This window comes from Mobula birostris, chromosome 2, assembly GCF_030028105.1.
Source record: "Mobula birostris isolate sMobBir1 chromosome 2, sMobBir1.hap1, whole genome shotgun sequence".
In the NCBI taxonomy this organism is placed as follows: Eukaryota; Metazoa; Chordata; class Chondrichthyes; order Myliobatiformes; family Myliobatidae; genus Mobula; species Mobula birostris.
In genome coordinates, this window is record NC_092371.1 from 133,831,746 (window position 1) to 133,848,763 (window position 17,018).

At 40.7% G+C, this 17,018-nt stretch overlaps 1 protein-coding gene across 1 annotated transcript in view; it reads right to left on the minus strand.

Annotated features, from left to right (window-relative positions):
- LOC140210901 (dynein axonemal heavy chain 8-like) overlaps positions 1-17,018 on the minus strand; it is a 1,093,299-nt gene that overhangs the window by 648,340 nt on the left and 427,941 nt on the right. Inside the window, exons 32-33 of the mRNA XM_072280167.1 lie at positions 14,006-14,119; positions 2,889-2,951 (exon numbers count right to left, since the gene is read on the minus strand). Coding sequence (XP_072136268.1) covers positions 2,889-2,951; positions 14,006-14,119 — 177 coding nt within the window. The remainder of the gene's footprint in view (positions 1-2,888; positions 2,952-14,005; positions 14,120-17,018) is intronic.

A 17,018-nucleotide genomic window follows, 5' to 3' on the forward strand; every position in this document is an offset into this window, starting at 1 on the left:
AGTTTAGTATTAATTCCCTAAAAAAGCTTTAAATTCAAGTATAAAATGTTATAATAGAACAGAAAAATATATAAAAAGCCCTATTAGTAGGAAAAACTACCAATTAGCTATGAAGTATTAAATTAAAGGAACAAATTGCCTTATCTTCTTCCCTTAGTCATAAAATGTCCAGAGATCATTTGAGCAGAGATACTTAAACGATAAATCTTTCCAAAGGAAAACCAATAATATGCAACAAAGAACAACTTCCCGTGTTCTTTAATTAGTCTCTCGATGAAATATACAAGTGATCTTCATAAATCCTCTTTCCAAAATGCGAATAATATACAAATAGCCAAACAGCCTTTCAGATGGATCATTCAACAGCGGTGTCGGTGACAGCGGCAGGCAAAGCCTGAACAAAATCCAGTGCAGCTTTTGGATCAAAAAAAGTACGAGGAGGAGAATTAGGAGGGAAAATTTTCAGTCTTGTCGGATACCTCAGAGACGGGAAAAGATTCTTATCATATGCTTGTTTCATTACCAGGGCAAATTTTGATCTTTGTTCCATTATCTCTCTTGGATAATCTTCGCAGAAGCGGAGCTCAGATTCCATAACTCTAAAAACTGTCTGTTTTCTTGCCTGTCGTATTATTTGATCTTTAATTTTAGAGTGATGAAAGCAAACCAGAACAGATCTTGGCTTACTAGAGTCCTTCGATTTCGAGATAAACACCCTGTGTGTCCTTTCTATAGCAGGCAGCTTTGATAGAATGCCAGGAAATAAAGTGTGGAAAAGCTTACCAAAGTAAGCCATTAGATCTCCATCTTCAGCTCCTTCCTGCAGCCCAACAATTCTTATATTCCTTCGTCGGACCTAGTTTCCAGGTCTATAATCTTATTTTGATATCTTTCCAAATGAGTTGTAGCTTCAGACAGCTTTTGCTTAGTTATCTTCAATTCCTCTTCGTGTGAAATAACTTGAGTTTCCAGGAAATGACTTCATTTCATTACTATTCTTTTCCAGTTGGCCTTTAATTGATCCATTCTGATCCTTAATTGAATTCACTATCCGAACGATATCTTCAGCCCATGATGGCATTTCATCAGATCTTTCCTTTTGCACCTTTCCTTTCCCATTACCTTTATCATGAGGTTCAGGTATATTCTTCCCACTTCTTGTAGACATAGACATATTGTTCCCCCTCAAGAATCAACAAGTAAAAATTTTAAATTCAAAGCTTAAACCAGGGGGAAAGAAAGAAAACTAAGAGCAGCAGAAAAATACTGCTACTCCATTGGCAGACAGGGGTGGTCCTCCTGTCCCATGCCTCCTTCGGGTGGTGATCCACGCCCTGCCCAGGAGAACCACGCCCTGCCCAGGAGGAGCCTGCCTAGCCTCAAGCCTGAAGACTCCAGCCTCCTGCCTAGCCTCGCCTCAAGTCTCTAGCCTCCTGCCCCTTGCCAAGCTTCGCCTCTAGCCTCAAGCCTGAAGACTCCAGCCTCCTGCCTCGCCTCGCCTCTAGCCCCAAGCCTGAAGATTCCAGCCTCATCCTGCCTGCCTGCCTGCCAAGCCCTGTCCTTGCCTAGTTCTGGGGTCCGAGCCAGAGGCAAGGCCCAGGTACTGGGGCCTTGTCCAGTCTCTGGCTCGAAGTCCAAGCCCGGGCTCCTAGGTCTCTTGTTCAGTCCTGTTCCAGGTTCCTGGTTTTCGTGTCCATGTTCTTGCCCTCAGCCTGTATCCTAGTCCTGTCCCTAGTGCTTCAGTGTCTGTGTCTTGCACTTGGGCCCATTCCTAGCCACCGCCCTATGACACAGAGAGAGTACCCAGGGTTCTACACAGAATCACACAGCCTTGAGGAGCATCTGCCTTGATGATCAGTGAGAAGAATATGGTGTTTCCAACCTGCATTGATTGTGTTCTTCAATAAGCAAGTTGAGGATCCAATTGCAGAGAGAAGTATAGAGGCCTAGGTCTTGGTGCTTGATGATGTTTTGAGGGGATGATGGTGTTGAACACTAATTTATAGTCAATGAATAACAACCTGGCATGTTTTAGTTATCTAAATGGTACATGACAGAGTGGAGTCAGCCAGACAGCATCTGCTGTATACCTATTGTGATGATAGGATAAGTGATGCAGGTCCAATTCCTTATTGAGGCAGGTGTTGATTCAACTCAAAACAATCCTCAGAAAGCAATTTACTACAGTAGGTGAAAGAGTTACAAAATGATATTAATTGAGACAAGTCACCCTGCTCTTCATAGGCACTGGTATAATTGACACTATCATAAAGTGGGAGGGAACCTACATACAGTACATCTGTAGCCATCTTTCTGTGCTTTTTTTTTTAAACCTCCTGCCCTTAAGGTTACTCCCTTTCCATCAATTAGGATTTCAAATATTCTCTTCAGAAGTAGTAAAGATTTTCTTATACCTTTTCTAGTTTCATATTCACATTGTGGTCTCCTCTGCATAAGGGAAATCAAAAGCATATAAAAGAATGCAGGTTTAATGATCCTTTTGGAGAACACTTATTATATAGCTTGAATTTAAAATATTGTAAAATTAGTTAACTGCAGACTTCCTAATTAAACTCAGAATACATTTTAGTAAACAAGAGTCAATATCAAACCAAAGCAATTCAAAACCTATGTATCTATAATCTCTAAATCAAAAAGCACATCAGGATACACGCAGAAGTGCAATGTTATTAATGAGATGGGAAAAGCAAGGACCTCCAAGTTCATGTAAAATTTTCCATTATTGAATGATAGGACTCCTGTTCCTTAATGTGGAAAACAGCAAAACGGCAAAGATGCAATATATATGATAGAACTTTGAAGACATACATTATGATTTTATGGTCTTAAGTACCAACAGTTATAGAGATACTTTTCATAACTGTTACCTGAAAGATCTGTAACCTTGTACTTGCTTCTGCAGGTAGGATACCAGGAACCATAGGCCCCTCCTACAAAACGTACAAAGAGAAAGAATATCTTCAACTGAATTACAAGCAGCTATTATACAACTGTTGGTTTACAATCATTATTGAAGATTAATCTTACAATACATATTTAGTGGGATAAACAAATAAGTGCTTTCAGTTATACAGTGAAACAGCACAGAAACAGGCTCTTCAGCTCAACTCAGCCAGGTTGAGCTCCCTGAGCTTGTTTCACTTAGCCCATATCCCCCTAAACTTTCCAATACATGAACATACTGACCTAACTGTATTCCTAATGTGTTTCCTGGGGGTGGGGGGAGGGATAGGGAGGGGGTGAAAGGAATTGTCATCTCTCTCAACAGAGGCTGGGTTCCTCCAATAGCTTATTGTTGCTACTGTGATGGGATCTTCAGTTTCATTTGTTATGGACTATGCCTTTAAGGAGAGACAGAGACAAAGAGAGATAGAGACAGAGACGGAATACAATGTTACGAAAAGGAGCTGTCTTCTACTGCTGACTGAGTCGCTACAGAGAGAGAGAAGGAGCTACATGATGGACAGCTCATGTTCAGCGTGTGTGAATTTAAGCAAGGTCAATTGTCTTTCTCACGGACACACAGAGGCTAGTGACAAAAGAGTCACTGACTGAACTCTTTGAGTGCCCGTGAGGGTGGGTTGAGGATCGATCAAGAGAGATCGATCAGTGGCTGTCACAGTGCGTGTAAGGGTGACCCTGTGGGAACTACTGGTGTGTTTAACCCTTGCCTGGGTTGGTAGTTTTACCACTTGAAGACGGAGACGGTACCCTTAGTGTTGTCACATTTGGGCTAACTTGAAGGATTCGGAGGACAACGAGAAGATCGATGACACCTGTTTATTTGGATTACAAATACCTCTCTCTCACCTCAGTTCCGTGGACTGAACTGAACTTTCTTACATACCATAGTAACACTGCAACTCTGACCACCTGAGCTCGAATGAATTTGGGAACTTTATCTATACACCTATATATGCAGAACATTTAACTCTTGATCTACCTGGTTTAAGTTACCATATTACATAGTTACTACTAAAATAGTGATTTGTTAACAGTGACACCAGACTCCAGGTGTGTTCTATTGCTGCTGATACTTTTACAGGGTTGCGTGTACATAACACTACAGATTTCACTATCTCAGTCTTTTATGTATCTACCTTGGTATTCTCTCTAGCTGATGGCGAGATGCCAGAGGAGGAGAGAGTAGGCAATGTTGTTAGCTTGTTAAAGGCTGCAAAAGGGATAATCCAGGAAATTATACTGTAGTCCAGTGAGCATTACTGAAGAGAACTCTTAGGGATAAGATATACTTGCATTTAGAAAAGTATGTGCTTTCTTTTTTTCTAAAGGAAGTTTATTCATTGATGACAGCATCACATAACTACAATAGTACGTGCTCTACTGCTTACACTATTTACAGTTTCAAATTATAATACAATCATCTCTATCTAGAATCACTATCTCCATCGAGCTCCTGTGATGCCCACCAATCCTGGAAGTCCTTATTGTAGCTCGGATACAGCGTGGTCCTTCTCCAGGAACACAAGGGCAGGTATGTAACTTTTGAAAAGAGATAAGCAATCAGCTCAGACTAAAATTTTAACTGCTGGCTGCCAAGACGTGTGAACAGCCACCTTGACAAGGCCCAGGAGCAAACAAACTAGGAGACCCTCGGACTGACTCACCCAACTCATTATCGGGTGAGTGAAGATCAGTAGTGTGAGGCTGAAGTGCATCCAAAACCTGAGGTACAGTTCCTTCAGATATTCAAATAGAGGCTGAAACCTCTTAAACTCCAGACATACATGATACAACGACGTCTCCCAGTTTCAGAAATGACAGGCAGCTGGGGAATTTGCAAATCAACTTGCAAACTTGCCCTATGAAACCCTTTCTACTCCCCATAAAAAGGCTGAGGACTCTGCACGAAGAAAATTCCAGTGGGAAGGAGCTCATTAGGGATTGGCAGGATGGCTTTGTGTAGACAGATCATGTCTTACAAATTTGCTAGAGCTTTTTGAAGAGGTGACAAAGAAGATTGATGAGGGTAGTGCAGCAGACATTGTTAATATGAACTTTTTTTTTTTAGGAGGGTACTTGACAAGGCTTTTCCAGAATATTAAAGTAGAGGGGTGTTTCTCTAACTGGAGTTCCATGACCAGTCATGTGACTTCTTTGTGATGTGTGTGTGTGTGTGTGTGTGTGTGTGTGTGTGTGTGTGTGTGTGAGAGAGAGTGAGTGAGAGTGAGTGTGTGTGAGTGTGTGTATGTGTGTACACACACAATAGACATGGTGGATTTCAATACGCAGGTTGATTGGGAAAATCAGGTTGATGCTGGATTCCAGGAGGGAGAATTTCTAGAGTGCCTATGAGATAGCTTTTTAGAGCAGCTCCTGATTGAGCCCACTAGGAGATCTGCTATCCTAGACTGGGTGTTGTGCAAAGAACTAGAATTGATAAGAGAGCTTAAGGTAAAAGAACCCTTAGGAGTAAGTGATCATAATATGATCGAATTCACCCTAAAATTTGAGAAGAAGCTAAAGTCAGGTGTATCAGTATTTCAGTGGAGTAAAGGGAATTACAGAGGTATGAGAGAGGGATTGGTCAGAATTGACTGGAAAAGAACACTGGCAGGGACAACAGCAAAGCAGTAATGGTTGGAATTGCTGTAGCAATTCAGAAGACACAGGATAGATACATGCTAAAGAGGAAGAAGTATTCTAAACACAGTATGACATAAGCTAACAAGAAAGTTCAAAGCCAACATAAAAGCCAAAGAGAGGGCATATAATAGAGCAAATATGAGTGGAAAGTTAGAAACATTCAAAAACCAACAGAAGGCCACTAAAAAAGTCATTAAGGTAAAGATTGAATATGAAAGTAAGCAAGCCAATAATATTAAAGAGGATAGCAAAAGTTTCTTCCGATACATGAGGCAAAAGTAGATATATGACCACTGGAAAATGATGCTGGAGAGGTAGTAATCAGGGACAATGAAATAGCAGACAAACTGAATAAATATTTTGCATCAGTATTCACTGTGGAAGACACTAGCAATATGATGGAAGTTCCAGGTGTCAGGGGTCATGAAGTGTATGAAGCTACCATAACTACAGAGAAGGTTCTTGGGAAACTCAAAGGTCTGAAGGTAGATAAGTCACCTGGACCAGATGGTGTACATCTCAGGGTTCTGAAAGAGGTGGCTGAAGAGATTGCAGAGGCATTAGTAATGATCTTTCAAGAATCACTTGATTCTTGAATGGTTCCAGAAGACTAGAAAATTGTAAATGTGATTAATTCTTCAAGAAGGGAAAGAGGCAGACCTCAGAGGTTGGAAAAATGTTGGAGTCGATTATTAAGGATGAGGTCTCAGGATACTTGGAGGCACATGATAAAATAGGCTATAGTCAGCATAGTTTCCTCAAGGGAAAATCTTGCCTGACAAATCTGTTGACAAAATATCAAAATAGACCAAGGAGAATTGGTGTATGTTCTGTACTTGGATTTTCAGAAGGCCTTTGACAAGGTGTCACACATAAGGCTGCTTAGCAAGCTAAGAACCGATTGGATTACTGGAAAGTTTCTAGCATGGTAAACCAGTGGCTGATTGGCAGAAGGCAAAGAGTGGGAATAAAGGGAGCTTTTCCTGGTTGGCTGCTGGTGACAAGTGGTGTTCTACAGGGATCTGTGTAGGAACCGATTCTTTTTACATTATATGCCAGTGATTTGGATGATAGAATTGATGGCTTTGTTGCCAAGTTTGCAGATGATATGAAGATAGGTGGAGGGGCAGGTGTTTTTGAGGAAGTAGAGAGGCTACAGAAAGACTTAGACAGATTAGGAGAATAAGCAAAGAAATGGCTGATGGAATACAGTGTTGGGAAGTGTATGGACATGCACTTTGGTAGAAGAAATGAAAGAGCAGACTATTTTCTAAATGTTGAGAAAACACAAAAACTGGGGTGTAAATGGTCTTGGGAATCATCGTGCAGGATTCTCTCAAGGTTAATTTGCAGGTTGAGTCTTTGGTGAGGAAAGCAAATGCGATGTTAGCATTCATTTCATGAGGACTAGAATATAAAAGCAAGGATGTAATGTTAAGACTTTATAAAGCACTAACACGGTCTCACTTGGAGTATTGTGAGAAGTTTTGGACCCCCTACAGTATCTTAGAAAGGATATGCTGAAACTAGGGAGGGTTCAAAGGAGGTTCACGAAAATTATTCCAAGATTGAATGGCTTGTCACATGAACAGCATTTGATGGCTCTGGGCCTGTATTCACTAGAATTCAAAAGAATGAGGGGTGACCTCATTGAAATCTTCAAATGGAGAAAGACCTTGATAGGGTGGATGTGGAGAGGATGTTTGCTGTGGTGGGAGAGTCTAAGACTAGAGGCCACAGCCTCAGAATAGAGGGGCACCCTTTTAGAATGGAGCTGAGGAGGAATTTCTTTAAACAGAGAATAGCGAATCTGTGGGCTTCTTTGACACAGGCATGAAGGGATATGGGGAGAAGGCAGGAGATTGGGGCTGAGAGGAAAATTGGATTAGCCATAAGGAAAAGGCAGAGCATACTCAATAGGCCAAATGGCCTAATTGTGCTCCTATATCTTATTGTCTTATAAAGAAAGTGGTGGTATTTGGAATGTTGAAGAACATTAATGTGAGTATCCCCAAAACCAAATGGGATATACCCTAGGCTAATAGAGAAGCAAGAGATGAGACTGCTGGGTATTAACTAAAATCTTTATGTGCTGTCTAGCCATAGGCAAGATCCCAAAAGACTAGCAAATGCTAATTTTCTTGCTCTGCTCTAGGACAGAAATAGGGATAATTTTGGAATTTATAGGCCAGGGAGTCTCATGTTAATGGTAGGGAAGCTTATGGAAAGGATTCATAGGAATAGGACTTATAAGCATTTGGAAAAGCATAGGCTAATTAGGATAGTCAGCGTAACTTTGTGTAGGGCAGGTCATGTCCTACTAACTTGATCGAGTTTTCAGAGGAAGTGCTTGATGTGATTGATGACGGTAGAACAATGGATGTTGCATGGATTTTAGTAAGGTGTTTGACAAGGTCCTTCATGATAGTCTTATCCAGAAGTTTAAAATGTGTGGAATCCATGGTGACGTCCTTTTGTTTACTGAATTAGCTTACCAATACAAGATAGTAGTTGATGGGCTGGAGGTTCATGACTAGTGGTGTTTCACAGGTATCTGTTTGTGATATATTAACGGCAGATGGACAAATTGCAAGAGTGAGGTGTTGCACCTTATGAGATCAAATGTAAAGAGAAAGTACACAACTAATGGCAGGATCATTAACAGTGCCAATGTGCAGAGAGATTTTGGAGTTCAAACCTATTGCTCCTTGAAAGTGGCAACACGTCCATAGGTCTGTAAAGAAGGTGTATCTTACCTTTATTAATTGAGTTCAACAGTCAGGAAGCTATGTTTCAGCTTTATAAACCTCTGTCTAGGCCACATGTGGAGTATTCCATTCAATTTCAAGTCAAGTCAAGTCTCTTTTTATTGTCATTTCTACCATAACTGCTGGTACAGTACACAGTAAAAATGAGACAACGTTTTTCAGGACCATGGTGCTACATGAACAATACAAAAACTACACTGAACTAAGTTAAACAACACTAGACTACAGACCTACCCAGGACCGCATGAAGTGCACAAAACAGTGCAGGCATTACAATAAATAATAAACAATAAACAAGACAATATGCACAGTAGAGGGTAGTAGGTTGGTGTCAGTCCAGGCTCTAGGTATTGAGGAGTCTGATGACTTGGGGGAAGAAACTGTTACATAGTCTGGTTGTGAGAGCCCGAATGCTTCGGTGCCTTTTGCCAGATGGCAGGAGGGAGAAGGGTTTGTATGAGGGGTGCGTGGGATCCTTCATAATGCTGTTTGCTTTATGGATGCAGCGTGTAGTCTAAATGTCACTAATGGCGGGAAGAGAGACCCCGATGATCTTCTCAGCTGACCTCACTATCCGTTGCAGGGTCTTGCAATCTGAGATGGCACAATTTCCGAACCAGGCAGTGATGGAAATGCTCAGGATGCTCTCAATTCAACCTCTGTAGAATGTGGTGAGGATGGAGGGTGGGAGATGGACTTTTCTCAGCCTTCACTGAAGGTAGAGACGCTACTGGGCTTTCTTTGCTATGGAGCTGGTGTTGAGGGATCAGGTGATATTCTCCGCCAGGTGAACACCAAGAAATTTGGTGCTCTTAATGATGTCTATGGAGGAGTCGTCAATGTTCAGCAGACAGTGGTCGTTCCGTGTCCTCCTGTGGTCAACAACCATCTCTTTTCACCCAGTATGGGAAGAATATGGTGGTTTTCGAATGTGTGCAGAAGATGCTTACCAGGATGCTGCCTTGATTAGAGGACATGTACTATAAGGAGAGGTTAGACTATTTAGGGTTGTGTTCTCTGGAGCAGCAGAGGCTGAAGGACAACTGATAGAACTTTATAAAATTTTGTGAGACACTGAACAATTAAAATATTTTTCTCAAGGTAGAACAGACTAATATCAAAGGATATACATTTAAGATGAGAGGGGAAAGTATGCTGAAGGGGCTGTTCCTGTGTTGTACTGTTTTATCTGTGTGTTCTACGTAATCCTAAACTGGAGAATCAATAAACAGTCTCAAAATCAAAACTCTGTCTTTGGCTCTATCTTGTCATTAAAAATGCTGGATAGCTATTTAGATTCATATTCATTTATGTATCACAGGTACATTAAAATATACAGTGAAGATCCACTTGCATTAACTAGCATAATATAAGGATGTGCTGGAGGCAGCCCACAAGAGTCACTAAACATTCTGTCACCATCATAGCAGGCTCACCATATTCCACAGAAAAACACAAGCAACGACAATAACAACAGCAATCAGAATAACAATAAAACAACAACAGCAATTCAAACTCCTTTCTCACCCCCTCAACCACCCATCCATTCACACTCACAGACAGACCTTGAACCCCAGGGCAGGCCACCTTCGAGTCTCCTACCACTAGTCCACTAGACTCCCATACTTGCAGATATTGAACCTCTAATCTCCAGTCATTGGCCCAGACTCTCAGATTCTCAGACCTTCGACCCTCAGACATGTTGACCCAAGGGCTTGACCTTCGGGTCTTGATCTCTGGATTTGTTGACTTCGGTATTTGAACTTCAGGTTTTGACTTCTGTATTTGGCTATCCCTGGACTTCAACCTCTAGACCGCCAACCTCTGGGTAATTTCAGAACCCACATGGGCTTTGACCCTGAGACTTGCCATCCTGGAGGGATCAACAGCCCTCGTACCTCCTGCCTGCAAAGACCTCAGAATCTAAGACTTCTTGATCCAGGGGTACTCACCAACCTGGTGGGGGGGGTGGGGGGAGGGAGTCATCAGCCCTCGTCCATGGGGTCTACTGACCTCAGTCATTGACTACAGCAATGGTTGGTTTTAGTCCTTCATCCATCCACTGGGCACACCAGCCTTTAACCATGAAGTGCTCTGATCTGGACTCTGATCACCGGCTTTTGCCTGTAACCTTTAGCTTCCCTTCATCCCTGTTCCTAAACTTAATCTGTCCCCTAATTCCCCATGCTGTCCCCAAAACCATCTCTACAAGTGAAATAACTAAGTCTGAGCCACGATCTTAATTTAACCAGTAGAAGGTGGAGCCTTCATGACCATCCTCATTTTTAGTGATTTTGTACCCAGAACATGAATGCAATAGATAAGGCCAAACAATTTGAAGTTTATACAGTCAGAAGTGCCAAAGAATTCTCAATCACAGATTCCTCCTGAAATTGTCTTCTTCTTAGGCAGTTTCTCAGGACTGAGGTTACTTGCTTCCATTCTAGTTCTGTGGGTTGTAAGGTAAGATAAATAAGTGCCCAGAAGATGTTGCCATATTCGGACAGAGTTAATTGAGTAGTTTTTGAAAAGGTTTAATTTTTCTGCCATTTACACAGAGCTTATGTGTTCTTAATTAATGAACTCAAGGGTTTCAGTGTCATTTTAAATCCTTCTCCATAGCAATTCATAGTCATACTTTATTGATCCTGAGGGAAATTGGTTTTCATTACAGTTGCACCATAAATAATTAAATAGTAATAAAACCATAAATAATTAAATAGTAATATGTAAATTATGCCAGGAAATAAGTCCAGGACCAGCCTATTGGCTCAGGGTGTCTGACCCTCCAAGGGAGGAGTTGTAAAGTTTGATGGCCACAGGCAGGAATGACTTCCTATGACGCTCAATGTTGCATCTCGGTGGAATGAGTCTCTGACTGAATGTACTCCTGTGCCCAACCAATCCATTGTGTAGTGGATGGGAGACATTGTCCAAGATGGCATGCAACAGTCATTGTGCATACAGCATTTTTAAGGCAGTTTTGAGAATATACTTGAAATTCTTTCCTCCATCCACCAGGTAATCTCTTCCCATGACAGAGCTTGCTGCAGTGTCAGTTTTGAGAATCTTCCTGAAGCATTCAAAGTTCAATGTAAATTTATTATCAAAGTACATATATGTCACCATATGCAACCCTGATATTTATTTTCTTGCAGACATATTCAATGAATCCAATAACCATAATAGAATCAATGAAAGACCACACCAACAGGGTGACAATCAGTGTGAAAAAGATGACAAACTGTGCAAGTACAAAAAAAAATGAAAAAAGGAAAGGGGGGGGGAAGAGAGAGAGAGATAAATAAATAAATAAGCAAGCAATAAATATTGAGAACATGGGATGAAAAGTCCTGAAAGTGAGTCCATAGGTTGTGGGAACAGTTCAGTGATGGGGCAAATGATGTTGAGTGAAGTTATCCCCACTGGTTCAAGAGCCCAATGGTTGAGAGGTAATAACGGTTTCTGAATGTGGCAGTGTGAGTCCTGAGGCTCCTGTACCTTCTTCCTGATGGCAGCAACGAGAAGAAAGCATGACCTGTGTGGTGGGGCCCCTGATTATGGATCCTACTTTCCTGCAACAACAATCCACGTAGATGTGCTCAATGGTGGGGAGGGCTCTACTTGTGATGGACTGGTCCATATCCACAACATTTTGTAGGATTTTCCATTCAAAGTCATTGGTGTTTCCATACCAGTCTGTGACACAGCCAGTCAATATACTTTCCACCACACATCTATGGAAGTTTGTCAGAGTTTTAGATGTTATGCTGAATCTTTGCAAACTTCTAAGGGAGTAGAGACACTGCTGTGTTTTTTTATAATTACACTTACGTGCTTGGCTCAGGACAGGACAGCTGAAATGATAACACCAAGGAATTTAATGTCGCTCACCTTCTCTACCTCTGATCTCCCATTGAGGACTGGCTCATGGCCCTCTGGTTTCCTTCCCCTGAAGTCAATAATCAGCTTCTTGGTCCTGCTGACATGGATTAAGAATCTGTTGTGGCACCACTCAGCCAGATTTTCGATTTCCTTCTTATATGCTGATTCGTCACCACCTTTGATTCAGCCTATGACAGTACTGTTGTCAGCAAACTTAAATATGGCATTGGAGTTGTGCTTAGCCAGAAAGTCATAGGAGCAAAGAGAGCAGAGCAGGGGGCTAAGCACACAGCCTTGTGCTGCTTATTATAGATATCAACATTATTGATGTCAAGTTTGCTCATGACACGACAGTGGTGGGATTCATCACCAACAGCGATGAGACTGCCTATAGAGAGGAAGTAGAAGAGCTTGAGGCCTGCTGCCACGCAAATAACCTCTTCTGAATGTCATCAAGACAAAGCAGATAGTTATTGACTTCAGGAGAACTCACACCATTCATACCCCTCTTTACTTCGGGGGTACAGCAGTGGAAACCACAAGCTGTTTCAAATTCCTGGGAGTGCATATCTCGCAAAATCTCTCATGGTCTCAGAACTCATCCCACACAATCAAGAATGCTTACCAATGCCTCTATTTTCTGAGGAGGCGGAAAGGAGCTGGACTATGCACATCAATTCTCACAAATTTATATAGAGGTGCAGTAGGGAATATCTTAACATGCTGCATCACTGTATGGTACAGGAACTACACTGTGGGAAAAAGGAAGGCTTTACAATGTATAATAAGTACTGCCCACCACATCACTAGCATCAGCCTACCCATTATCAAGGACATATATACAGAAAGATGCCAGAAAAAGGCCAGAAGCATCATGAAGGATCACACCCACCCTTCTCATGGGCTATTTATCCCACTCCCATTAGGGAGGAGGCTACATAGTATCCACACCATGACCACCAGACTCAAAAATCAGTTACTATCTCCAATCAATAAAGCTGATCAACACCTCCACACACTATGCCACCCCACCATACTTTATGTACATACTGTATAATCAATGTATACAAGATATCTTATTTATATTTGTGTTTTTATTGTGTTCTTTATCTTAGTGTATTTTTCATATGCTGCATTGAATAAGTAGTAACACTTATTTTGTTCTCCTTTACACTTGTATACCAGAAATGACATCAAATAAATTTGAATCTAGAATCTTGAATTCAATCTACTTCTCTTTTGTTCAGAAATTACTCCATGCATCAAAGGTTTAACAAATCTCCACTACAATGCAGAGGTAGCTACACAAGTTGTTTCAATTTATCTGCGTGGCAATATGGAAACTATAATGTAGGTTTCTGGACCACTGGCACAGCAACAAACATTATACAATACAATATAGGTATATCATGATGAAGCACGAGTTGCTCAATTCAGGCTCCCAAATGTATTTCACAGTCATGATTTAAATAAGTTAATAATCTTCCAGGACTGATTACTTTGGTAGCAGAAACTTAAAATGTAGCAGGTTAATGTCAATTTAAATGAATTATATATATTTGACTCCTCCAGCCCATCTCCCCCACAATCAGGGATCGCAGCATGAGAATTGAAACCAAAAGAATGGATGTGTCTGTAGATAGAATAGTGGAAAAAAGCACATGATAAGGATCTCTTATTTTCTGATATAGTCTGCAGAATTAATACCATATAAAAATATTTACCTTTTCATACTGTCGACCATATTTGAGTACTTCCTTCTGGAAAATATCAACTGATTCCAGCAGGTCTGCTTTAAATTTGGGTTGAACCTTCATCAATTCATCCTGCACATTTCTCTGTTGAGATAAGCAATTATAGCATGATACTGTAAGGTTTTGCAATGTCTTTGATTTGACTAATTCAACACAAACTATGTTCATGTTAAAAAGTTAATGAATAGAAAAGCATTCAGAACTACTTAAAACATCAAAAGAAAATTGTTCAAACCCAGCAATCAAGTTTATTGACTAAATTTATTTGAAATTTGTAGTTTCTAATAAAAATCCAGAATAGAAATATGTAGGATGTAGAGTAAGTGTAGAATATGCCTAAATTTTTCAGTAGCATGTAAGTATATAAATTTAGTTTAAGGCATAGTCAACTATTTTGCTCATCAACACTGCAAAGTCCTAAGTTCAAACACACTATCAGCTATGCTCCTCAATGAGACAACTTAAGCAGATAACTGCTATCAATCTTCCAGGTAAATTGCCAGGCACAATTAAGTTTGCTGATCAGCAGGGGTAAATTTGATGGTAGTAGTGAGTCTAGCAGAAAACTAGCCAATTTCCAATACCAATTACCATCTGGCAACTTCTGCGGAAGAGTCAGAGTAAACTGCAGCTAAGTGTCATCACATTTATCAAAATTGATTTTTTAATCTCCCAGATTAAGGATACATGATAGAGCATTACTTTGCCCTATCATTTGATAATAACTCAGCCATATGTTAAGATTCAAATTTTTGTTAAATAGTTGAATCTCAAATCGACATAATGAATGATCCATAAAATACTGATAGCTCTATATCTTTACATTTGTTGTAAGCTCTGACACTGGATGACGAATTTTTCAGAAGTGTTTCTTACTCAGAATTTTTTTTGCTTATGATAGACTGCTTGAAATTGAATACAAATATAACTTCAGACTAGTTGTATCATGTAGGAATTTGGAAAGACAAGAAATTAACTTCTATTGAAATATGATGGCTGGTTCTTCGCTTGCGAAGATCAGGAGCGTAGAAGAGTCCTCAGTAACGACGGCATGATCATTGGTGACTGTAGAGACCAATTCTGCCAATTTTGGATCTACAGACTCTGGAGCAGTAGGGATACTGGAACAGTTGGGATGAGGGTGCCTGGGTAGCAGGATTCTTATTGTCTTGCTTCTTCTCTTTAGCAGTCGCCCTTCTTGATTCCTCAAACTTCTTGGCTGCTCTGTGGATCAGTGTTCTCCAGCAGTCTCTGTCACAAGCCAGCTATTGCCAGTCATTGACCTTGATATCTGCCTGAGAGAGCTGCTGCTTAAGTTGGTCTTTGTACCTCTTGCACAGGGTACCACAATCTCTTTACCCTGAGAGAGTTCTCCATGGAGTACTGCTTTCAGTAACCTGGAGTTGTTCATGCGAGAAATGTGGCCTGACCAGCAGAACCGCTTGATTAGCAAAGTGGCCTCAATACTTGGAAGTTGAGCCTTCTCCTGGATTTCATTGTTAGAGACACGATCCTGCCAGCTGATACCCTTGAGGGAGTAGAAGTAGTGCTGATGGAAGCACTCAAGCAACCAGATTTGCTTTTGCAAAACCCAGGCTTCGGAGTCATATAGCAGTGTTATGATGATGGCAGTTCTATATACCTGATTTTTGTGGAAAGGCCAATCAGCAGTTCTTACATACACGTTTCTGGAGGCGCCTGAAGACACTACTGACTGACAAGTCAATTGTCAACGTCCTTAGCATTGTTAGAGATGACGCTGCCCAGGTAGGTGAACTGCTCAACCGTGGTGAGAGGATGGTCGTCAATGGTGATCCAAGGTGGGTTGTAAACACCGTGAGGGGGCTTCTGATGGAGGATCATTGTTTTCTCCAGGCTGACTGTCAGCCTGAGTAAAATGTGTTTAATTGCATAACAGTGCTGACAATTTGCAACAGTTCAACTGAGCTAAAAATCTTCTGTTGATGACTGTCATTTGCACTTAGTGTCTGAGGATTCTCACTTAAGTGTCCAACAATAATCAGCCAGCACTGATGGATTCCAGTTGCCCTGATACTGTTTCTCTATGATCACAATGTCCTGGTGAAACTTTCACCCTGTTTGTCACTGGCAGTGCCAAAATTTGCAGGGATGAAGTCTAAATGGGAAATTAGAAAAGGAATTTTTAGAGAAACGTTGCACTTCATGGTTTTGTATGTTGTCAACCAGCTGCATGTTGTTTGGTGCTCTGTACTTGAAATCCTTCCTTGTGATTTTCTCCGATTCCACAAGAAGTTCTTCAAATTGCGTTATTGATGACCTGTTTGACTTGAGGACCAACAAAAATGCCTTCTTTAATCGTGGCATCAATTATTCTGACTTGAATTATGAATTGAAATACAAATATTGGCAATTTTGAAAAAATGGTGCTTGATAAGGAAATTTCATGGTGATTTTCATGATTAGCTCTCCAAAATCCATTAGATATACCCAAAAGTATTCAGGAAGCAAAATTTTTATTGCCCAGTATAATCAGAAAATGGTTTTTAGATAAATAGAAAGCAATTAGTATGCATTTTAATCTGCAATAAAACAGATACCTCATTTTCTGAGGAACAGTGAAAAGCTTGTCATGCATACCAACATATCATTTCATTACAACAGGGCATTGAGGTAGTGCAAGGGAAAACAATAACAGAATGCAAAAAGTGTTACAGTTACAGTGAAAGTGCAGTGGAGTCATAGAACACTACATCACAAATGATACAGACTCTTCAGTCCATCTAGTTCTTGCTGAAGTATTATTCTACCTGGTCCCTTCAAACTGTACCTGGTTAATAACACTCCATACTCCTCCCATCCACGTACCTATCTAAATTTGTCTTAAATGTTGAATTTGAACCCATATCCACTAATTCTGCTGACAGCTCATTCCACACCCTCACCATCCTCTGAGTGAAGAAGTTCCCTCTCATGTTCCCCTTAAACTTTACGCTTTTCACCC